We start from the raw sequence: 25,598 nt of genomic DNA on the forward strand, positions 1-25,598 counted from the left end.
TGCAGCTTCGTTTTCACACGTTTGGATTTGGAGTGCCTAGTCATGTTCGCATGGCCCGTGAGGTGCCAGTGCAATAGAAACCCCCAAGAAATTATACCATTTTGGAAACTATACCCCTCAAAGACTTATCTGGGGTTGGAGGTGAGCATTTTAACCCCCAACATGCTGGCCAAAAAATAATGCAAAGTAAATGGTGCAGAGTAAAAGATGCATTTTTATCTCAATAATGTAATTTTACTGCCCAATATATTGTATCCCATCCATGCCACTTTAGACAAACACCCCAAAAATCATTCTTTGGGTTGTCCCGAGTACGGCAATACCACACATGTGCCAAAAAATTGACAGGCTGGGCACACAGCAGGGCTGAGAAGGGGAGGAGCGAAAGCTTGCTTTTGCAGCTCCGCTTTCACACGTTTGGATTTAGAGGGTCATGTCATGTTCGTAGGGCCCGTGAGGTACCAGTGCAATAGAAACACCCAAGAAATTATACCATTTTAGAAACTAAACCCCTCAAAGAATTTATCTTGGGGTGTGGTGAGCGTTTTAACCCCCAACATGATGGTCAAAATTTAATGCAAAGTAAATGGTGCATATTAAAAATTGCTTTTTTATCTTAAAAATGTCATTTTAGCGCCTAAATTACTGTGTCCAACTCATGTCACTTCAGACAAACACCACAAAAATAATTCTTTGGGTTGTTACGAGTACGACAATACCACACATGTGTTTTTGACAGGCTGGGCACACGGCAGGGTTGAGGAAGGGGCGAAATTTTGCTTTTGGAGCACCCTTGTCACTATGGAAACCCCCCAAGTAGTGACCCCATTTAAGGAAAGGGCACCCTTCAAAGAATTTATCTAGGGTTGTATGAACATTTCAACCCCTGAGATGCTGGGTCAAATGTAATACAAAATGATGGGGGCAGTGTAAAAATTGCATTGTTTTCTCAAATGTGCCAAAGTAGGATGAAATGTATTCAGCCCTGCTCATCCCACTGTGGATAAACACCCCAAAAATCATTCAGCAGGCTGGAGAAGGGACAAGCAAAATCTAGCTTTTGGAGCACCCGTTTCACTAGACTGGTGTTGGGGTGCCCCTGAGGTACCAGTACAATAGTGACCCCATTTTAGTAAAGTGCAACCCTCAAAGAATTTATTTAGGGTTGTATGAGCATTTTAACCCATAAGATCCTGCCTCAAATGTAACACAAATTGAATGGTGTCAAGTAAAATTTGCTTTGCAATTTCTCTAAATTTGTAATTGTAGTGTCAAAAGTATTTTACCCAATTCATGCAACTGGAGGCAAACACCCCAAAAATCATCATGCAAGTTCTCCCCGGTACTTGCCAATAATCTACAAGATGGAGACACGGCAGGGCTCGGAAGAGAATGGCATTTGGAGTACCTACATTTACATTTTTTTTGGCACCATAAAACATTTGTAGATGCCCGCATGGATCAATACAGTATACAGATCAATACTCCCTGAGAACTGACCCTATTTGAAAACTACATCCCTCCATGAATTAATCTAAGGGTGTAGTGAGCATTTTAACCCCAAAGGTGGACCCCAAGGATGATGCATAATGGATAGTGCATAGTAGAAATGATCCATTATGTCATCTTGTGCCCAGCTCCTGCCATGGGAGACAAACACCCCAAGATTCATGATGCAACCTCTCTCTTGTCCTTGTACCTAGGCGCTTCAGCACTACTACGAAAGCGCCTTCTCGGGGGTTCCTCAGAGTCACTTTATGAGGAAGAGGTGCACAAACAAAACGTTCCCACTAGCAGACTCCATATCGGAGGCCATATAATTATATACCTCCAAGTCAGTGTATGACTTCTGGGACATAGGGGGGGGGGGGGGGGTAGTACACAACCTATGCAGAACAACACAGAACAACGCCTGCTCCTCCACGCCAGGCCTGGATATATCGGATGCAGAGCGTGAAGAGGTTAATTTTTTTTGTGTGTGAGTGTGTTTTCACTTTATGTCCCCAATGAGGTCATAAAAGACCCCGGGGTGACATTTTCACTTTTTCTTTTTTTTACATTTTACAAGTTTTACCCTGTAACTGAAGCATCTATAAGATCCTCAGTTACAGGTTAATGCCCATCTGTCACTGGGGACAGGTGATCAGAGCTGGACTGGGTCTAATTAGACCCAGCAGCTCTGATTAACCCCTTTAGACTCGGCGGTCATGTGACCGCCGAGTCTATGGAGCCGGCAGCCGCGCCGCTCAGCTCCTCTATGCATCGCGCTCATTCAGCGCGATGCAGGGAGGATCGGAGAAGGGAGACGCGGTAACGAACCGCATCTCCCTTCTCCCTAGGGTCTTGCAGACCGGGTCCTGCTCCCGCGATTAGCTGCAGACTCCGGACCTGCGCCCGCTGACGTCGGGCGGTCCGACAGGAGTTAAAGGGGGTTTCCCACGAAAGAAAATTCTCACATCATCCTAGTGATGTTAACACAATAAAGATAATTTTAACCCCTTGCTTTACAATTTTACTCAGAGTTATTGCCGTTTTAGCTCCTATCACTCTCTAGGCTGCTCAGTGTAAAATCCCAGGGTGTGGGCTGGGCCTCTCTAAGCAGTCACATTACTGTATTAATCATCTAGTTCTGTGGGGTGACAATGTGGTTACATTATCAGGGTACAAGGTGTATATGCACTTTCATCTGGCTTCTGACATTGTGCTAACACAGAGATGAGACAGATCAGAGATGCATGAGATGATTGAACAGAGGCTGTTACACTCTGGGCTCTGCTACATCTCACAGACATGTGCCTGTATTCCCCTGCCCCCAGATCACTTATCTCCTTGTAGCTTGCAGACAGACAGACAGAAACTCAGCTTCACAATCACAATCCAAGATGGCCGCCTGGCCCTAAGAGAAGTTACAGGGTCGTGCCTAGGGGCAACGAAAATTGTGTACACCAGGACTGATAGAGACAGGTTAGACTTATAGCTGTGAAATGCTGCATTTTTCTTAATAACAGTGAATTAGAGAAAGTGTTATTTTGTTATCCTGAGTACATATAAGAAACTTGTCTTCATGGGAATACCCCTTTAAGGAGCTGTTGATATTTGGCAACCCCTGTCTATACCTTTTTTGGGCATACAGCCATGCTACAGTCAAAGGGCCTTCAATTGTGTGTGAATTATAGCTTCATCTTTAAACAGCAGTGCTAACACTGTAAATATGATTAGAGTGGGAGCATCATTACGTGTCAAGACAGTGCTTATATTAATTTTTGCTCCTAAAGAGGCACTAGTTCTTATTTTCAGGGATGTCTTTATTGTTCCATAAACAAGAATTCACATTTATTGTTGAACACAAAATTAACAACTTCTCTAATCATTGGCCCCAGTCTCTTATGTTTAGCAATAGCACTTCCCTTCAATTACCCCTTCTTGTGCAGGTAGCTGCTCATATCACATTTTCAATAACGCAGTCAGTGATTTTATCCCATGAAGTCTTCCATGTCGCAACCTCTTGCAGTATCAAAATCAACTACTAAAATATGGTGTAGGGCAGTGATGGCAAACCTTTTAGAGCCCGAGTGTCCAAACTACAACAAAGACCCGCTTATTTATCGCAAAGTGCCAACACAGAAATTTAACTTGTGATTTACACTCCATTCTCTGTCACAGTTTTCATTGATACCAGCACCCCGAGGACACCAATAAAGCAGAAAATAGTCACAGGTAGAGCTGTCACTTAGCTCTGTACAGAGCAAGTCCTGGTCCGTCTGGGACTGCAGGAAGATACCTGGAGTCATCTCTGGTGATGGCCTGAGTGCCCACAGAAAGGGCTCTGAGTGCCACCTGTGGCACCAGTGCCATAGGTTAGCCATCACTGGTGTAGGGGGAGCTGTAGCAATGACTGCCGTTAGGTCTTATTTTCAGGGGAGGCCATATCATTCTAAGCTTGAAGGAAATGGTACTAGGTCTTATTTTCAGAGGATGTCTTATTTTTGGGGAAATAGGGTATATCGCTTTGATGTAAGGATTGCTGTGTGGTTAGTCCATGACAGACTATATACAGGATGCAAATATAAAGTGGAAATCACTGACACAATGCTGTAAATGTGACTACGTTTTTTTTTTAAACTATTGCCTAAAAACAAGACAAAATATTCAGTGCAGATTTTATTCTGCTATACAATGTGAATATGGCTGAGGTGGTAGAGAAGACCAGAATAAACATGACAGCGCCCACCAGCAGCGCTGTTAGGTGCTGTGGTCGCGTTCAACCATGGAATATAAGAGGTTAATTGCCCTAATCGGTGCCAGCACCGATTGCAGCAGTTAGAAGCACACGTCAACTGTATTATACCTGCCGCGTATTGCGAGCGCCCAGCCTGTAGGTTCTCTCAGTACATCCCACGCAGCACCATGATGTTATAGTACCTCGTGGTGTGTGAAGAGGTTAAAAAATTAAAACCTTTTGTTTTGAGTTCCACCATATTCTGACGCTGATAACTTTTTCATACTTTAGAGTACAGAGCTGTGTAAGGTGTCATTTTTTTGTGGGACGAGTTGACATTTTCATTGATATCATTTTTGGGACTGTACAACCTTTTGATCACTTTGTATTTTAATTTTTATTTGCAAAAAAATCTGGACATTTGGAGGCTATTTTCTTTTTGGGGGTTCAACGCCAGGAATAACAGATTTAAGAATATAAAATAGGTTAAGACTACGTTCTATGAAAAAAAAAATCTATGTTTACTTCCAGTGGATAGAAATCTGACCATGGTCACACAGGTGCACGGCTTATTAGTATCATAGAGAGTTATCAGAGCTGTGTGTTATAACGAGCTGTGCACCTGTGTGACCATGATCAGATTTATATCCACTGGAAGTAAACATAGATTTTTTTCCATAGAATGACAGCAAGCGGAGATCTAAAAATCTGTCAGGAATTGATACAGAAAGTATATTGGAAAATTCTATAACTTTTCATTATACTGACAATAACATCTATTTGTTGAAATGGGAATACCCATTCTTCCACAATGCATCCCCAGAAATCTGCTGCTGAAAATATATGCCAAACCTGGGCATTAGGATGGCCATAGATTTAAGACAACTGTGAGGGTGATGCCACACGTGGCGTTTTAATAAACGCATTTTTGGGCCGTTTTTAAGCAATCCGTTAAAAAACCGCATGCATTTTTGACAGGTTTGACCAATTATCTTAATTCAAAATGGTCAAAAAACGCATGCGGTTTTTAACGCATGCGGTTTTTGACGGACTGTTTAAAAACGCCACTTGTGCCATCACCCTCAGCCAGCCACTCATTTGCCTGACATACATAGCTCAGATAACTTGTGCATGTCTACTGAATTGATCACTATCTGACTTTTTTGGCAATGGTGTATTTCCTCAGGATAAAAAGGGAGTGTTAAAGGCCAGAATGATTGGGGCTCCTAAACCACCTGTATCACTTGAAATATCAAGAACACAGGTAGGATAAATGGTAAGGGAGACTATATTACATCTACACAAAAGCATTCTGGTGGTTTAGGGATCCTTAACATACTGACAGTTCCTCTTTAAAAGAACCCCTTCCCCCCAATACAGATTAGGTGGTTGAATGGTATTTAATGTGTGTAAGGTGCTTTAGGCTACTATGAGGGTATATTTAGTCACTAGATTGAACAATTTTGTTAATTACTGGCCATATACACAAGTGCCCCACTCTGCTTGTACTTACCCCTGAGGTAAATCGGGTGCTTCCATTTTGTCTTGTATCCTTACAACTTTCTTCTCTGGAAGCTCAATCTTCAAAATTACTTCTGAAGATTCTGCGTCATCTGCAAACACAATAGGACATTTTAGCTAGCCTTGATGAGAAAATAATGCTTTAGTTGTAGAGGCTTTTGAATTACCTTTGCTGGGAGTTATTTCTTGTTTGGTCTCCTTCCCATTCATGGTTTGCTTGTCTCCCTTTTTCTGTAAGGAGCCACAAGTTCATATTAGAAACCATTACATCTAGCGTTCATTATAGAACTACTAGGTGTTGTACTCACCGGAGTGTCTGATTTCCGTGTCCTTTTCATTATCTCTTCAAGACGCTAAAAATAAAGATTAAGAGTGAATATTTAAACTAAGAACATAAATATATGTGTGTGATCTGTGGAAATGGGATGGAAATACATTCAGCAGACAATGTTGTTTTTCAAAAGTATTCAAAGAAAGTCAGCAGAATCTACACAAAATCTTACTGGTTTGGGGCATTCAGCTCAGGACAGGTAGTGAGCAGCTATCATAACATATACATAACATATTTCGCAGGTGTTTTCTAGAAAAAATAATTTGTGCATTTGAAAACAAAAAGCAGTAATTTCTCTATTTGCTTCTTCCTCTTCATGGCTACTTCTCCAGTCATTTCCAGTCTGATCTGCTGAGGTCTGTGCATATACTGTAGTTATGATACAACTAACTGTCTGAGGCGGCACTGAAGTCTGTATATCTCTTCAATTTGCAATGACAACTATAACAGTGTTGGAATATAAAATGGATATGTTAGTGATGCCACAGTCACTACTTGGTACAGTGTTAGAATTTAAAATTTATTTTCAATTCGAATAGTGATACACTGGTATGCGTTCACTAGAAAAAGTAGATATCACAGCAGTAAAACCTAAATACAGGTAAAAATACATCAAGATATAAAACCAATATCACAAGGCCAGGATGTTGGGTCTAACCAGTAAAATGTCAGCTTTATAATCAACGGGGTAGAGCTGGGCCCAAGGATCTCAGCCTGTTGATATTGGCTTTTTATGTTGGTGTATTTTCATTTACATTTTACTGCTGTGATACACATATAAGTGTATCACTATTAATATTGAAAAAAATATTTTCTACCACGTAGTGACTGTGCCATCACTAACACTCCACTGTAGACGCTGTATACAGAGGCTCAAAGCCACAGTACTGGAAAGGAGGGACAAAGAGAGGTAGGGATTACTTTACTTTTTATTTTATAGCCTTTCCAAGCTTGCTGCACACATTATGGACAAAATATACAACGATTTCAGGACCTTAAAGGAACTTGCTATGGACAGCCCTGTGGTCTTAGCTCAGACCCCAGGTTTGCCAAAGCGGTGATCAGAGCCCCCTGACAACGGTTTGTGGGGCACTGATTGAGCAGGGAATCTCCCTGCAGGCATTTTGATGTCAAGTTAGCTGCAGCATTTAAAGGGTTAACACTCGTGATTAAAGCTCGCTCTGACCTGGGGTTAACACGAGGTTGTCTGTGGTAGATTACCACTGAAACCCCGTTTCCCCATGACAGTTCAGCTCTGGTGTAAATCTGAACGGTCATCAGGTCCATGGTGCACTGTTATATGATAGTAAGTCAAGGAGCGGCCACAGGTTAATTTCCAAGATGCAGCAGTCCACAGCAACCATAGTACCCAAGGGTGTTTTTGACAAATGGATTCAAGGAAACATACCATGAGAAATCTACCATCAGAAGTAGATCTGATGGTGGATTCCTCGTGCCTGACTCTGCCCTAATCTGTAATTTAATAATCCTGTAATTTATCCTAATTTCTTAAAAACTTTATTCTAGCAATATGTAAACTAACTGCAGAGACTACTGGGGCGTGTACTAGCCTGGCTGGGCACTATGGCTACTCCACGCCCCAGTACTCTTTGCAGTTAATTTACATATTGCTAAAATAAAGTTTTTAACAAATAAGGATAGGTTACAGGATTATTCAATTACAGATTAGGACAGAGGAAGAATGGAGGAATCTACCATCAGATGTAGATTCCTCTTGGTAATTTTCCATTAAGGAATCTAAAATGTGCAACCATTTCTCACAATTTCCCATGCATAAAACAGAAAATTCAGTAAGACAAAATGATAAGTACCTTCTTACGCTCCAGACGCTCCTGCTCCTCTCTCTGGAAGTGCTGCTCTCTCTCGAGTCTCTGTCTTTCTGCTTCTTCACGAGCTTTGGCTTCCGCTTCTTCTTTCTGTAGATTTAAAGGTTTCCAGAGGTCACAACACTAAAAAACAATTCTGTAAGCAATTTATTTCATGCTATGTACACAGCAGAATGCAACAGCACTAGCTGTACCATCTTTAGACTGTAAAGTGCATGCAAATACAAGTCACTTTTACTGTAATTGTAGTCACATTGACCATTTTCAAAAACGGTCATGAGGCACTGTATAGCAGGTTAGATGCTTGGTCATGCCAGCTTTAAAATGAACTTGGCTCCTGCCACCAAGATGGTGCTATGATAAATGCAATAGAAACGGAGCATATCCAGATAAAGGTATTTCATGTAAAAACCCCTTTAACTATTGGGAAGAGTATTTTAGTATCAAATTTTATTATAAATGTTAACAATATTGTGGGTTTTACTGGTGTCTTACTTGTCTCTGTAGTCTCTCCATCTCCTCCAGCTCTGCCTTGGCCTTTTCCTCTGCAGCCTTCCTCTGCTTTTCCTCTTCCTGTTGACGCCTCTCCTCCTCTTCTAGCCTTTTCTGCTCTGCTAGTTGCCGAGCCTCAGTCTCTCTCTGTAGTCTTTCCTCAGCCTCTCGAAGCGCACGCTCTTCTCTTTCTCGTCTACAGTTGGAAGAAATGTGAGGTTAAGAAGCAGCCATGCTACTAATGTAAAAAAGGAATAATATATTATGATATCCAAGCAAATACAGAGACTTTTAACACATCCATGGATATAAGACTGTAGTGGGTCCAAATATTCAGATTACTGCAACAGTCAATTGAAGTGGCCACTGAAGTCCTCAGACCTGGATTAAAGTCTAGAAACTTTACCAAGTTCATAATTTTATGAGCTGTAAATTTAATAATTTTCCCATGTTTGTCCATTGACTAGGTTTAAACTGGCAAAGGGAACCTGTCACAGGGGACCTCATTTTCACTAAAGGCAGGTTGCAGAAGCCCATTACAGCCTTTCTCTAAGAATTTGTATTACAATATAATTGTGTGCTATAACTTGCCATATATACTGGAGTATAAGCGGAGTTTTTCAGCACAAAAAGATAACTCTGTTCTTTTTTCTTGACTCGAGTATAAGCAAACAGTGTACTCACCTTCCGACACCCCCGCCCCACACACACACACAGGTCCTCTTCTATCCAATGGCTCAGTATCCCAGCACGGTCTGTCGCAAGCACCATGACGTCAACCGCATGCTGACACTCTAGCATCGGCACAAACTATGATATCATGGTGCCTGCGATAAACAGCACCGGGATACAAAGCCGATGCCGGATAGAAGAGGATCGATGGATAGAGCAGGACCTGCCGGTGGGGGGGGGGGGGGGGGCGGTGGCGTTGTTGGAAGGCGAGTACACATTTTGATTTCTTTTCTACAGGTTCTATATTAGGGGAAGGGCTGCAGGTTATATGCTGGGGGCAGGGGCTGCCGGATATGTACTGGGGGGGGGGGGGGAGGGAGGGAGCGGTCCGTCCAGGGCTGCAGGCGATATACTCAGGGGGGTGTCAGGTGGGAGGAGGCAGGGGTTTAATGACCGGGCCCTCCTCTAGTGCTGTAGTGAGTATGTTGGTGGGTGGGGCAGGTGCGCGATGTAGGGGGTGGCTGGCATAGCAGCTAAGTGGGGCGGACGCCGGCGATAGCTGGTGGGTGGGGCAAGTGGGAGCGCGGCGATAGCCAGTTGGTGGAGCGGGCTGGTGGGTGGGGTGCCGGGGCAAACTGGGGCCGGTCGAAAAATAAAAAAACAATGTAATCACCTCTTCGACGTTCCCCTTCAGCTCCGCTGATGCAGTCCGGCCGGAAGTGACAGCTCCATGAGCGCCGGCGGGTGCACAAACTATGATGTCAACCTCTCGCCAAAGTCATAGTCTGTGCACCCGCCGGCGCTCATGGAGCTGTCACTTCCGGCCGGACTGCATCAGCGGAGCTGAAGGGGAACGTCGAAGAGGTGATTACATTGTTTTTTTATTTTTCGACCGGCCCCAGTTTGCCCCGGCACCCCACCCACCAGCCCGCTCCACCCACTGGCTATCGCCGCGCACTGAGCTGTCTCTTCCAGCCAGACTCACTGCATCAAATAGCGGAGATGCGTGGGAACATCTGAAAGTACATGGCTTATTATTTTAATGTGCTGGCCGTCTGGTTCTACAGCGGGGAGGGGGTGACCGCCAGGCTCTACGCTGGGGAGGGGCTGGCCGTCTGGCTCTACGCTGGCTGGCTATATACAGGGGGGGGGGGGAGGCTGGCTGGCTATATACAGGGGGGCAGACTGTATACTGGGGGCAGTATTATAGTAGTTATAGTCTTGTACACAGGGGGCAGTATTATATTATTGTACATAAAATGCTGTATTATAACATATTTTACTTAGGGCAGTATTATAGTTACATTCTTGTTTATTAGAGAAGATATTGTAGTAGTTTTTTTTGTATATATAAGTTAGTATTAAGTTGTGTTCTTATAAAAAAGAAGCTTTATTCCTGACAGTATGAGTCTCTTTCTCTGCGCTTTACTTGTTGATTTAGACCATCTATAAACAGTTCATGTGGAGTATATTAACTCCAGGAGCTTTTTAACTCCACTCACAGCACATGGTCACGCCTACTTGCTTTGACCCTGCCCACAGAATGGGGTCACTTTTAAATTTTTCTTCCAGGGCCATTTTAAATACCTAGTCCACCCCTGTATGTGTGTGTGTGTATTTGTATGTGTAGCGTGTATAAAGTGCGTGTGTAGAGTTTATATGGTGCAGTTTATATATGTGTGTTATGCATAAGTAGTGTATGTGTGCCTATGTCTGTGAAAAGTATATATGGTATATGTCTATTCAGAGCAATAACATGTGGTATGAGGCCGGCAGCAAGGGTTCAGCAAGGGTGCAGGCTATATACTGGGGGGGGGGGTGCTAGTGGCTATATATTGGGTGCCAATGGGCTGCAGGCTATATACTATAGGAGCTGGCAGGCTATATACTACAGGGGCTGGCAGGCTATATACTACAGGGGCTGGCAGGCTATACACTGGGGAGTCTGTGACCAATGCATTACCCACCCTCAGCTTATACTCAAGTGAATAGGTTTTCCCATTTTTTATTTGTGTTGAAATTAGGGGTCTCGGCTTATGCACCCTGACACAATCTTCTCTATAGTCCTAGGGGTTTGGGTGAGTGACTTGTCTGTGCTGCTCACTCCTCAGCTTCAACCCCCTCCCCCAATGATGTAAGCTCACCAGGCTCACAATGACCCTTTATTTCTTATTGAAAAATTGTTGATTAGGACATAATGATGTTTTTTTCCATTACAGTGTTCATGGGATAATTATTTTTATATTTTGATAGTTTGGACATTTCTGGATGCGGGGATACCTAATATGTTTATAACTACTGGTATATATAATAAGTGTTCTAGGCAAAGGACAATTTTTATTATTTGCTTACTTTTTCAGATGTGAGTTCATGCAAAATACGAAAATACAACTGCTCTGCTATTACAGCCTGCCTCCAGCTGTCATGGCAACCAATCATGTTATCTCTAGTTCTCCTGAAAACCCCTGTGGATTTGGGACACATGTACATAAATATATATAATACACCCTTCCCTTGATTTTTTGGTCTTGTTGTGAACATCACCAGCTGGGCTGCCATTGCCAATAAGTGGCCTCAAGATGATGGTATTTCATGACCATTATTAAGATTTTTTGGGTCAGGAGTGGCTATTTCTGTGGCACCTATATTTTATTTTTAATGAACACTGAAAAGTGGTCCTTGGAGTGCTGGTGCTCTTTATTTTGTTCAGGTCTTTCATCTGGCCCTGGACTTGTTTAGTAGGATTTCCCAATTTCTTTTACTTGGGTCAGTATATGCAAGTATAGTAATAAACTCCTCTGCATTTCCTCTAGTTTATGCTTTTCTAACACAGGAATCCGTTTAAACATACAGCAAAACTATAAGTATTAGTATTATGTAATGTAGTATTGCCACTCCTTTAAAACTAATCATGCCTACCTTTCTTGCTCTTCTCTCTCCCTTCTCTCCTGTTCTTCTCTCTCTCTTTGCTCCCTGGCCTGTCGCCTCTTCTCTGCCAGTAGACGGGCAGCTTCCTCTTTATCAGTTGTGCCAGCCATTGGCTTACTTGGAGAGGGCGCTGGGGAGGGAGCATTTACTGCAGAAGACATGGGCATAATGGCTTGTGCAGTAGTGATATTTGAAACTGTAGCTGTAGAGTCTGAAATACAAAAGGACAATTTCAATAAAACATTTACAAAAATAGCAAGGTCGCAATGGGAATATGTCATCATATTTTTTATTCCAAGTTTTTATGTTAAATGAAAACCTGTCATCAAGTACAAAATGCTGAATGACATCACTAATTTTATTCCTGATGTTTTTAAATCTGTTCCATTATGCAAAACATATGGCCTCCAGTAGTTTATTTGTGAGTTAGCTCATACTAGCCACAGAGGCGGCATCATATTTTCATACAGATCAAAGAGATACTCTCATAGAACATGAAAGGTCACTATTCCATTCACTAACATGAGCAAATGCATAATCCAGGAGTTATACATTTAGAAAAGGTTTCACAGCAGCAGTGAAATATGCTACATCATTAAAGGGGCATTCTTATTTTGGCAAATTAATATTATTGTTTGTATTATGAAAAATTACACTATTTTTCAATATATTAAATATTACAAAAAATTTGACCTCCGCAAAAAAGCTGGGACAAAAAAGAAACAGAGGAGCCACTGAACCGCTGCTCTCCCACTGTAGCAACCAATTCACACAAATAAAAAAGGTCAGTGCTCAACCCTTTTAAGTTCACCGTTCACATTCAATAGGTAATCTCAGCACCTTCCCTTCAGTTAGAAATTGAGGATCTCCTAGGTTTCCTGCTCTTTTTCTCCGTTTTCCAGAACAACAGATTCCATTGCACCCCTGAATCACTCCCATGTCCGTGGTGCACTCTTAGTCATGTGCCAGAAGATAAACAGATAGATAGTGCAGACTTCTAAGGTTAAAGAAGGATATTTTATTGTATATACTCACAAATTGGAGTTAAAAAGTGCGCATATCACAGTATTAAAGACGCCAAACACCTTGCCCGACCCAGGTTTCGCCTCTTCAGGCTTCTTTCGGGGCATCATGAGTAAATACAATAAAATATCCTTCTTTAACTTTGGAAGTCTGCACTATCTATCCGTTTATCTTCTGGCACATGACTAAGAGTGCACCACGGACACAGGAGTGATTCAGGGGTGCATTGGAATCCGGTGTGCTGGAAAACAGAGAAAAAGAGCAGGAAACCTAGGAGATCCTCAATTTCTAACTGAAGGGAAGGTGCTGAGATTACCTATTGAATGTGAACGGTGAACTTAAAAGGGTTGAGCACTGACCTTTTTTATTTGTATTTTTCAATATAGTTTCTGTATCCTTTCCTACCAGTTTTCTAGATCTCTGCTTCATGTCCTTCTTTAGGAAGCATCTATGTTTACATCCAGTGGACAGAAATCTGACCATGGTCACACAAGTGCACTTGCACCTGTGTGACTGTGGTCAGATTTCTCTCCACTGGAAGTAAACAGAAAACTATAAGGAATTGATACAGAATGTATATTGGAAAACTTTATAACTTTTTATTATAATAACATGTATTTGCTAAAATGGGAATGTCTCTAAGTATGTTGTCTCTATAAAAAAAAGTTATGGATTTTGGAAGTTTTGTGGAGTAAAATATGTAACCAAAAAAAAAAAAAACAGAAAAGGGCTGCCACGTTAAGGGGTTAAACATAAGAAATTTATATACTCCCTCCCATTTCTACAAAACAATCACTCAAATCTCTTTCTGGCTTTGACTGAATTACTGCTGTTAAGATGGCAAGCCCCCATAGCCATGTACATAAAAGAAAAAATCTACAATTATATCTTACTCATTCATACATATACACATATGACACACAGATACATTCCCTTTAAAAGGTATACAAGCTACAGTTTTTTATATACAAACCTATAATTGGTGCTGAACTAGAAGCAGAGCTTTCTGGCAATTCCTGGGCCTTTGCGGTTTCCTCTAGTTGAGGCGAAGGGGATGGTAGTCTATTTTTGTCAACCTTGTGGTGTTCTGTTTTTTTTGCCTTGCCAGGTGTCTTCTCTTCTTTTGGTTTCTCTGCCTTGACTTTAGTCTTGGGTATCACTTGAACACCCTTTGGAGAAGGCTGTTTTGGAGTTAGTGGTGCTGATGTACTTGGAAATGGTGAAACTGGGCGTCTGGTTGGCGTAGATGGCGAGGACGGGCGATTTTTAGATCTCAAGCTGCAGAGAAGTAGAGACAACATCAAAAATGCATGCACAATGGAGAAAGAAGTGTATTCTTCTTCAGCTGTCAGCTAACCTTTTATCAGGGGTGGGTGATGCTCGGCTCATGGCTGCTGGAAGCGACTGGCGTTTCTTCATGATACGCTCCCTACTTAGAGCACTTCTTTCACGCTCATTTTCTCTGTCTTTCTCCTTCTTTTCTTTCTTTTTCTAGGGATTGCAAGAATTGATAAACTAAAACCATACCGTACATATTTATAGGGAAATCATATCAATAATTCCTCGGTTCCACAGATAGTAACATAAAAAGCGGAAATGATTTCATAAGATCTTAATGGGTTCATGTGGGTCTGATGAAATATTTAGTATACATCTGTCTGTGTGGTTTTTGACCAGAATGAAGGCTACAGGATGAATATGCTACTCACCGGGGATGGATCACTCCTCTTCCTAGGTGTTATGTCAGGACTGGCGGCTGTTGTTCTACGACGTTCTGAGCAGCGGTGTTTGTGATTGTTACACGGGGTGAGAGGACTTGCAGAGGCAGAACGGGGACATACAAGAGAACCTGGTAAAGATGTAAAATATGCAGATAAGAACACACAAAGTTGATGAAACACTGTAGATACAGAAACACACTACTGAAACTCTTACTCAAGTCTCTGCTGTTACCAGGGAGGGTTGCTGCACTGCGGCTCCGTGCTAAGAAGGACAAGGTGGGTGTCATTAGTCGGTCAACAATACTGCTCTCCCATGGGCTCAGCTGTAAGCTCCTGTCTGCAAAGAGATAAGCAGGTCAACATAACACATGCATACATACATACACACACACACTAGTATGGTAACAGAGAATAGTAAAGGTTACTGATGAAAAGACATGCTGTGTAGTAATCAACATCTAAATTGGTCATAAAAAAACAAACCACATTGATCAGGGGTACAGTGCCAAACAAATTTCAATAAATGTTTGGACAATATTATTAAAAAAGTCAAGATCTTAAAATACATTTTACATTTAATAGCATTATACAAAAGTAAATACATATTTTATTAATATAGGAAAGTGGTTTAAATTTTTCTCCACCTTTTTCCAAATTTATTTTATGTTTTGTTTATCTGATTAGAGCACTCTATAAAAAGTAGCCTCTATTGGAGATTTATTTAAAAAATTCAACAATGTGTGATGTTTCTTTTATGCGGCTTAACAGTTATTTGACACAGGATAGGTTTGGTGCAATATCTGGGAGATTTATGAGGACTAAAAAATTGGTAAAAAGTTGGTGACCTGCACCCAAACTGGCCCCACAGTTTCCAGAGTAGCTATGATAAAGTATTATAATATACATTAAATTTTATTTTAATGTGTTTTATGCCTTTTTTCATCTTGGTGATATTTATGTTAACGGTTCTTATGATAACCTGAAGAGAATATAAGTGATAAAAGTAATATATACAAATGATTAAAGTATAGGGCTCTCCCTCTTCTAAAGTTCGCCCTTGCCATTACACTCTTTAAATTATAGTGAAAACATGAAATGGTTTTTATAGATATACCAGTGACTCTAGTGCAATCCTATTCCCAAACTTCAAAGACCAATGGCAAGTACAGCCAGATGTTTACAAAAGAAAGGCCAGAAACTACACAGTTCCACAATGACCAAACTTCCTCCTCTGCTATCCGCCCTGGAAATATTTGGGAGGGCGAATCTGATAACTAGCTACATTCCACAGAAGCAGAAAGTAATCCAGAGTAAAGTCTTTGAGCAGCAGCTGATATACATGCTTTTTCACCCGTATAAATGAACGGGTCATAAAAGACTTCTGCCAAAATGACTGCCCAGCCGATGTTGTCCTGCAGTAATTCCTGAACTTCTTTGTGATCTTCAAGCAAGAAACCTCTCATTCAAATTGCACTGTAAATTCCAAGGCATGCTGATGTATAAGATGTCAGAATTACGCAAGGCTGGGTGTTCCACTACATGGATGATCCGACACTGGGCAGAATTAGAAAACTTCCACAACACTTACTTCTGTTTGGCGAGTTCCACAAGGTAGCAGAAGATTTAGATAATCGCTTGTTGATAATTGAGTCTACATGCCTGGGAAGGTTTACTGCAGACACTGAGCATCTATTTACAGCTAAAATTTAAGACATAAACAAAAAGAACAACACAGTACAATAAGTATCTGATTTTATGCATATATATTTAGAGCAGATTAGCCCCAGGAGTTACAAAGACATCACAACAGGAGTGTACCTGGATGCCAAATGACCATCCAAATGAAAGCTCTAACTCCAGGCTCCCTTCTCAACATGCAAGTATAGCTCAGCTGAAATTGAATGCTAGAATTTCAGAAAGTAGGGAATAAGCAGCGTTCAGAGAGCTCTGTTGACTTTTATCTCAAGGGGAAACAACATATATAACAATCCTTTTGTTTGTTTCCCAATAGAACATCAGACTTTGGGAGAAGGTCTAACATTCCATATCAACACTAGATGGTGTTTGGACCCTAAAAACTATCATGCGATCTGCCAATAGAAATCTAATGTCTATCCCAGACACAAAGATGTGACGTAATATGGCTGTTAAGCAGTGTTCACATATGTGTTTGTGAGATTCCGTCACACTGTCTTCCGGTATTTAAAGTGGACAAAATAGTGCTGCAGTCAGTGTAATCTTTTCTATAAATTATGGAAACACTACAAAACCTATATTTCAGTGCATGTATCCCTATAGAGAATGGAAGATGAATGATGTTCTGTTTACCTTTAGTATTTAATGTCTGTTAAAGTCTTTGAAAACATAATAGCAAATGGAAAACCTCCATTGGAAGTGTGAACTGGGCCTACCAGATAATGCATTATTTCTATTATTTACCTCCTTTATGTCCTGGAGAGTTCTGATTCAAAGCACCTGCCCAGGACCATCTCTGCTGGCGGATCTCTGCCCAGGTTTTCTTTTTCGCCCGGTTAACTGCTGCCTCATATTTTTCCTAGGAGTCGACAATATCATACAGTCACAAACACTTACAAAAGATCTAGTAAAGGAAACGATCACACTTTTATCCTTAAACACATTCCATCATATGTAAAAGGAAATCTACCATCAAAATCTTGACAAACGAGGGGAACATACTCATTAGTTCTTCTTATATTTGTTATCTATGACCTCCTTCTGTCTAAAATCAAGTTTTAAAAAAAAATAAGGGAATATGTGTCGCGGGCTTACCGTGCTTCATTTTGTTGGAAGATTTTCTTTAATACTAATAAAAATAGCTAAAAAAATATTAAAGTTTAAAATGAAGTCATGGCTGAACCTTTTGGTTAAATTTAAAAATAAAAGGGGAGTCGCCACAATCTTTTCAAAATGCATTTTCCCTGTTGAGCAGCTGATCACACCTTGCTCCTGCCATCCATTACAAAGGGCTTACTCTGTTTTGGTAAGATGCAGTCAGCTTGAATGTAGCATTATACGGCATCCTTTCACTGTACATCATGTAATACAATGACAACTTAAGACTTCCTGAATGTGAGCAGCACCAACAACGTTGCTTTTTTTTATTCTGACCCATAGAGGGACAGGTATTATATATTATGATATATGATGTCCGTATATCATAATCGAGTAGAGGTGGTTCCCCACTCAAGGACACCTGTCATACAGAGGACCCCAAATTACAGACAGACCATTCTGACCTCGAGTTAAGCGGTCTGGATAATTTACATTAGTCCCAGGCTGCAATGATCAGCTGTAAGGTGTGTGAAATGAAGATTTATTGATAATCCTTGTTCCCATGACAGCACAAGTTTTTGAAAATCCAATTGTAACAAGGGCTAAAATTATAAAATATACCAGTTCTGACTTAAAGGGAAGCTGTCAGCAGAAATTGATGTAATAATCCACTAACATTATGTCATCAAGAAGCTGAACACCTTCTAGATCATGCCTATTTCATGGCCCAGCATTGTGTCATTGTCCAAAAAAAACCTTTGAAGTGACATGTAATTTGGTTGTATAAAGTCAAGGAGGCGGAGAGTTAAAAACACTGAAGTTAAGCTTTCCTCACTGCAAAAAGCCCTTTTTACAGTAATTGATGGTCCAACTTCCAGACACATCACTAACCAGATCTTCTTCATTCTGAAATGAGGAGAGTCCATGACTTTACACAATTTACATCCAACCTATTTATTGTATTCAAACTACCTTTTGCCATCCTGAGCTTTTCAATATATAAATATTGTCTGGCTATAAATGTGGTCAACAGGTGAGAAATACCTCTACTGCCAACTTGAGTAAACATTTACTAGCAATCTTAAGTTAGTCTTTCCCACAGCTAATAATAACTAGAGTTGTGGATTCTTTGAAGCAATATCAGTAATCTTATGTGTAATAAGTTTATGACTGTCTAGGTGAAATGTTAGATATATGAACTCAAAAAAATGTCAATAAAAGGTGAACAATGCCCTCCCTTATAATCCTTCTAGACATTTGCGTCGTCTAGATAGATCAGCAGAGTTATGCAATATACAAAAGTGTAGATTCCACTCACAGATGGATTTTCTGGTAATACTGTTTGAAGGAACAGGCTTCAGGATTAAGAATCTATTATACTGCACCTAGTGACTTCACAGGGAATACTGTCTATATATTTTTATTATTACACATTATAGCTGAAGAGGCATACCTTATTTTTCTCATATTTTAATCTTTGCCGTTCCTCCAGTATGACTCTTTTCCTCTCAGCTTTGAGCCTCTGTTCTTCCAGCTTTTTTCTTCTGTCTTGTAATTGTTTTTCCCTAAGTTGCTTTGCCTTTTCCTCTTTCTCAAGCCACACATTCTTCTTGGCAGCTGGAGGTAGTTATAAAGTTGGGTTAGAAATATTGCTGGGCCTGGATGACAAGTAATCACTACCAGGGCTAGCCAAATACAAAGGATATAAAAGAAAAAACAATTCATATTTTCTGTTGTGTTGCAGAATCATCAGCTCCAAAACGAATGGTTCCATTTTTTCTATTTCTGGAAATTTATGTTGTGCCTAATAACATATTACAGTAAATGCAGTAGTTTAACAGTTTGTGAAATAAGGGGGTCACCTTTCTTCATATATATTATACATGTAAACCAAAAAAAAGAAAAACTTAAAAAAGACGCTAACATCAAAAGACTTATTCATTCTGTATTGTATAGGGCAGAGATAGTCATACAAAGCCTCTTCTATCCCTTCATCCTTGGACATCTGCAGTATGACATTGGGGACTGCAGAGATGCAGGGGGAACCGCCTTAAAGTTCTGCAGTAGGTTTAGATCAATGCTTATGGGCCAACATAAAAACATAATAAGGAATCTGATCAATATGTTTAATCCGGCAATCTCATAGAAGTTGGCTCTATGTCAGAAAGCTGGACTATCCAATCCTTCCCTTAAATAGTGACTTGCCAGCCTCTTGGTGTCAGAAACCAGAAATCCTGTAGATCTGATCTTGCCAACAGCCACATTCTGTGCCATGTATCAAATTTTATTTTGCAAAGATGACAGAATGAACACACCTAACACACTTGTGAGTCAAACTAGATAAGATTTCGGGATCAGAATCACTGTCAAAATATCATCTCAACACATTAAAATACTGGGCAAGTGGTAATCCTCTTTCCTCTTATACAGGTCACAGTCCAGCAAATAATTAGCATAGATTTATGGGTGCATCTATTTAGAAGAGCTTCAGCACACTAATTATGACCATCTTCTTTAGAGGGGTGTTCCCATTTCAGCAACTTAATGTTATTGTTTGTATAATAAAAAGTTATACAATGTTTTAATATACTTTCTGTATCAATTCCTCACTGTTTTCTAGATCTCTGCTTGCTGCCCTTCTATAAAAAGCTTCTATGTTTACTTCCAGTGGACAGAAATATGACCATGGTCACACAGGTGCACGGCTCATTAGAGTCATAGAGAGTTATCAGAGCCATGTGATATAACGAGCTGTACACCTGTGTGACAATGGTCAGAGGTCTGTCCACTGGAAGTAAACATAGAAGCTTTCTATAGAGTGACAGCAAGCAGAGATCTAGAAAACCATGAAGAATTGATACAGAAAGTATATTGGAAAATGTAATAACTTTTTATAATACAAACAATAACATTAATTTGCTGATACGGGAATACCCCTTTAAGACAACTTTACAATGCAAATTTGAATGGTTGATTCACAGACATTATAATAAATTTGGATACAGTATAAATTGGATGCAGTATGCAGGGTATGCTGATACCAAAAAAAAACCTCTTGGATAAAAGAGATTACGTCAAGGATGATGCTACAGTGAAAAAATGACTTCTCTTCTTCCTGAAGTGTCTGGAGGAAGTGAAATATTTATGCTGTTTAGCCTCTGCTGCAAATGAAATATTCATGTGTCTGACTTGTGAGCTTTCCCAGCAAGGGCAAATTTAAAGAATTCTGATGGGATTCACAAAACCTCCAGCATAACACTTGCATAATAACACGTAATGTGTTGTTTTGATTCTTCAACAATAAAAAATATAGCAAAAAAAAAAAAAACCTCACCCAGATACTTGGCTCTTTCTTCCCTCCTTTCCTTCGCTTGCTTCTGCCGTTGCTCTGCTTTCTGGGTGTCTAGGGGGGGAAATTCAAAGATATGTTCTAGTACATTAAAATTATCTGTGGATACTTATTGTACCATAAAAGAATGACAACACTTAATGGATGACAACCGGCAGTAGACAGTGTTAGGTAGCAGTCCTGAAGAACAGTGTATCCATACCATTCCTGGACCACTTTGTATGTGCCCTCACACCGCTGTGCTGCAAGATCTCTGTATTGAGTTGCTCCGAAGCTGTAACAATATATAATACTAGAAAACCACAACAGGGACTAAATCAGACTTTAATGGGAACATGTAGGCAAAAATATACATTACTACCAGTTTGTTGTCAAGCAGATAAACACTTCCAGATAATATTTCCTGTATGGCCCAGAATGGTGGCATCATCCAGAAAAGGTAAAAAGCTACAAAGCTCAGAATTGCCCCTTCATTGTGAGTGACATCATTTGGCAGATTTCTGGAGAGTTATGATGTCCCTGGAGGCAGAGCCATCAATTACAGTGAAGGGGGTGTTCTGGGAAGGGGTCATTTTACTTTAGTATTGAGCTCTCCGATTTTGTGACTTTATACAACCAATTTTCACCTCACCTCAAAAGTTTATTTTCTGGATGATGCCACCACACTGGACCATGAAAGAGACATGATGCAGAAGTTATTTAGCTGCTTGACAATATAATGGTAGTGGTTTATTAGGCCAGTTTCTGCTGTCAACTTCCCTTTAAAAAGCTACCAGTGCAAAATTCATAGCCATAAGAAGTCCAAAAGTGTCTCCTTTACACCTTGGTCTCGCTGTTATGGATCTGTATAAATATTCAGAAATTTGAATCCTACAAACATATGTATACCACACTATATATATTCTGTAACCTGGAAACCTATGATCAATGTATACCGCAATATAAACGAGTGTATCCAAATGAAAGAAATGGTCCTGGCACTTCGAGGTAGCATTTAACTTCTTTTTAATGTGGTAACAATTTGTCATAAAGTATAGCATCCATTTAATATTCCAGAAGCGTTTCGGCTCTCCTGAGCCTGGTTCAGGAGAGCCGAAACGCGACCGAAATATTAAACGGATGCTATACTTTATGACAAATTGTACCTACATCAAAAAGAAGCTAAAAGCTACCTCAAAGGGACAGGATAATTTCTTTCATTGGATACACTGCTAATTTCCACGAGCACGATTTAAGAAGCAGTTTGTGTAAGAAGCAGTTTTAACCACTTAAGGACCAGGCCCATTTTTGCGTCTTTATTTTTCTCTCCCCACATTCAAAAATCTATAACTTTTTTATTTTTCAACGTAAAGAGCTGTGTATGGGCTTATTTTCTGCGTAATAAATTGCACTTCGTAGTGGTAATATTAAATATTCTATGCCATGTACTGGGAAGTGGGAAAAAAAATCAAAATGCAGGGAAAATGATGAAAAAACTAATTTGCGCCATTTCTTGTGGGCTTGGTTTTTACAGCTTTCACTGTGCGCCTCAAGAGACAGGTCTACTTCATTCATTGGATCAATTTGATCACGGGGATACCAAATTTGTATAGGTTTTATAATGTTTTCATACATTTACAAAAATTAAAACCTGCTGTACAAAAATGTTGAGATGTGGGGTCTTCTGGCCGTTAAAAAAAAATAAATCTTTACTCAGGCTTCAGGTCCAAAGAAAAGGCTTGCATTTATTTGCACAAAAATAAAATGTACAGAACAAAAATGCTGATAATTCAGGGGATAGATTGCAGCTACCTTGGAACAAGCAGCTCCCCTGTGGTCAGATCAGACACTCTGACCTAGAGACAATCCATGTACACACAGGTGTCATTAAATACCCAACTATTTCCCTTGAGTTTTAAAGGGATACACCCCTGGGTTGCACCTTTAACAACAAACATCACACAAAGATATATTTCTTACTTAATATACATAATGCCACAATACAATATAATACACAATATAAAAATAAAAGGGGAGTTTACAATATACACAAAGTAACCAAAGTTAGAAATGCAAACATAAACCACATGGCTTCAGCTCAGCATCACCTGGCAGTAATCAGATGCAGCTATATAACCCCAGCTCACCCTCTGCTCAGGTTTTGCACACACACAGGTAAGATCAGGTAATGCTGAGTGGTGGCTGCTGAACTGGTTTGTCTGGTGAAACAATAGTGGACAGAGACAAAGGTTTGCTGGCCAGCAGGAGGAGAAAAAGAAGAAAAGTTACAAACACACAGAGAAGACAAACAGTTCACCATTCACCCCTCAACATTCCTCCCTGCTTAAGTGGAAGCTTGCCCTTCCACAAAGTAGTTCTCTTGGACTTGGGTACCAAATCGGGATAAGTGATCGGCATTCTTATGCCGACTCCCTGGTTTGTACTGTACCAAGAACCGGTAAGGCTGTAAGCCCAAGTACCAACGTGTTAGACGAGCATTGTTACCCTTCATTGTATTCAACCAAAATAAAGGATGATGGTCAGAAATTAACACAAATTCTTTACCCAATAGATAATAACGTAGACTTTCTATGGCCCATTTTATGGCTAAACATTCCTTTTCTATTGTAGAATAGTTTAGTTCTCTGGGGAACAGTTTTCTGCTAATATACAGAATTGGATGTTCTTCTCCATCCTGCATTTGGCAGAGAACAGCCCCGATACCCCTTTCTGAGGCATCAACCTGGACTTGAAATGGCAGAGTAAAATTCGGGTTATTTAATACAGGTGCACTACACAATTTCTCTTTTAAAGTATTAAATGCTTTTTCACACTCAGGTGTCCATTCCACAAGGTTCTTTTTTGTTTTCTTTGTAAGATCACTTAAAGGGGCGGCTAAATCAGAAAAATTTGGAATAAATCGGCGGTAATAGCCAGCCAGCCCTAAAAATGACCTCACTTCCTTCTTTGTTTTTGGAGTTGGGGCATCCTTTACAGCTGTGATTTTTGAAATTTCTGGTTTAATTTTCCCACCACCTACAATGTATCCAAGATAAGAGGTTTCTTTCTGAGCTATGGTACATTTTGTTGGATTGATTGTAAGTCCAGCTTTAGCCAAGGCTGAGATGACATTTTCCAGATGCAAAAGATGAGACTTCCAATCAGAACTAAAGACAATGACATCATCAAGGTAAGAGGCACAGTATGAGGAGTGTGGTCTGATTACTGTATCCATTAGCCTTTGGAATGTAGCAGGGGCATTATGGAGGCCAAATGGCATACAGGTAAACTGAAACAAGCCCTGTGGGGTGGCAAAAGCTGTTTTTTCACGGGAATTACCTTCAAGTGGTATCTGCCAATAGCCCTTAGTCAGATCAAATGTAGATATATACTGGGCTTTTCCCAAGCTACTTATTAGGTCATCAATATGGGGCATAGGGTAGCTGTCAAATTTTGAGATCTGATTGAGTTTTCTAAAATCAATACAGAATCTAATGTCCCCATTTTTCTTGGGTACAACAACAATGGGGGAGCACCAAGGACTGCAGGATGGTTCAATGACCCCTAATTTTAGCATGTTTTGAACTTCCATGTCCATCACAGGCTTCAGTTTTTCAGGCACCCTGTAGGGTTTCTGACGTATTGGTTTGGCATCACCAGTGTCAATCACATGTTGGACTAACTTGGTGTGACCTGGTGTAGAGACAAAGGTGTGTTCATGCTTCTGCAACAAATGGTCTAAGTCTTTATTCTGGTCATCAGAAAGTTCACTTCCCCTCTGAATATCAGAGACATGAGAACTAACGGGGGACAGAATAGAATAAGCCTGATCAAGAAGATTTGGATGACATTCTGAAAGAATTGTGCAGGCCACATTTGGTCTATCAACCCATTTTTTAAGTAGATTGGCATGGAAGATTTTCTTTTCCTGAACCCTGCCAGGCATAAAAATCTCATAATCTACTGGACCAGTTTGACGCAAGACATCAAAGGGTCCCTGCCACTTTGCTAGCAATTTGTTATCAGATGTTGGCAGTAACAGTAGAACCTTATCCCCGGGTATAAAACATTTATCTTTAGCATTTTTATCATACCATTGTTTCATGTGGGATTGTGCATCTGTAACATTGACCTTCACAAACTCTGCTAACTCGGCAAGTTTGTCCCTCATTGAGATGACATACTCCACTAAGGTTTTTTGGTCTGGGCTAGGGTTTTCCCAGTGTTCTTTGATCACATCCAGTGGTCCCCTTGGTCTTCTACCATAGAGTAACTCAAAGGGAGAAAAACCAGTGGATGCCTGTGGAACCTCTCTATAGGCAAACAAAACATATGGGAGCAACTGATCCCATTGTTTTGGATATTGTTCCACAAACTTGCAAAGCATTCTTTTAAGCGTCTGGTTGAAGCGCTCCACCAAGCCATCTGTTTGTGGATGATAGGGAGCAGTTCTTACTGCCTGGATTCCTAAAAGCTGATGGATTTGCTTCATTAAGTTGGACTGAAAATTTGAACCTTGGTCTGTTAGAATTGTGTGAGGAATACCCATCTGACTGAAAAACTTCATCAGTTCCTCTGCAATTCTTTTTGTGGTGATAGTTCTTAAGGGAATAGCCTCTGGATAGCGGGTCATGTAATCACTTATAACTAAAATATATTGGTTACCTTTTTTAGTTTTTTCAAGAGGTCCAACTATATCCAGAGCTATTCTTTCAAAGGGAGT

At 40.4% G+C, this 25,598-nt stretch overlaps 1 protein-coding gene across 2 annotated transcripts in view; it reads right to left on the minus strand.

The window, feature by feature from the left end:
• Positions 1 to 25,598, minus strand: part of MAP7D1 (MAP7 domain containing 1) — a 78,395-nt gene that overhangs the window by 3,410 nt on the left and 49,387 nt on the right. Inside the window, exons 3-16 of one of the 2 annotated variants that reach the window (XM_072136810.1) lie at positions 20,882 to 20,950; positions 19,001 to 19,164; positions 17,194 to 17,308; positions 16,343 to 16,453; positions 14,969 to 15,091; positions 14,743 to 14,882; positions 14,391 to 14,524; positions 14,007 to 14,311; positions 12,002 to 12,221; positions 8,414 to 8,606; positions 7,904 to 8,008; positions 6,049 to 6,093; positions 5,908 to 5,971; positions 5,733 to 5,832 (exon numbers count right to left, since the gene is read on the minus strand). In XM_072136810.1, the coding sequence (XP_071992911.1) occupies positions 5,733 to 5,832; positions 5,908 to 5,971; positions 6,049 to 6,093; positions 7,904 to 8,008; positions 8,414 to 8,606; positions 12,002 to 12,221; positions 14,007 to 14,311; positions 14,391 to 14,524; positions 14,743 to 14,882; positions 14,969 to 15,091; positions 16,343 to 16,453; positions 17,194 to 17,308; positions 19,001 to 19,164; positions 20,882 to 20,950 (1,888 nt within the window). The remainder of the gene's footprint in view (positions 1 to 5,732; positions 5,833 to 5,907; positions 5,972 to 6,048; positions 6,094 to 7,903; positions 8,009 to 8,413; positions 8,607 to 12,001; positions 12,222 to 14,006; positions 14,312 to 14,390; positions 14,525 to 14,742; positions 14,883 to 14,968; positions 15,092 to 16,342; positions 16,454 to 17,193; positions 17,309 to 19,000; positions 19,165 to 20,881; positions 20,951 to 25,598) is intronic. The other variant, XM_072136811.1, reaches the window with a different exon arrangement.

This window comes from Engystomops pustulosus, chromosome 2 (assembly GCF_040894005.1).
Source record: "Engystomops pustulosus chromosome 2, aEngPut4.maternal, whole genome shotgun sequence".
In the NCBI taxonomy this organism is placed as follows: Eukaryota; Metazoa; Chordata; class Amphibia; order Anura; family Leptodactylidae; genus Engystomops; species Engystomops pustulosus.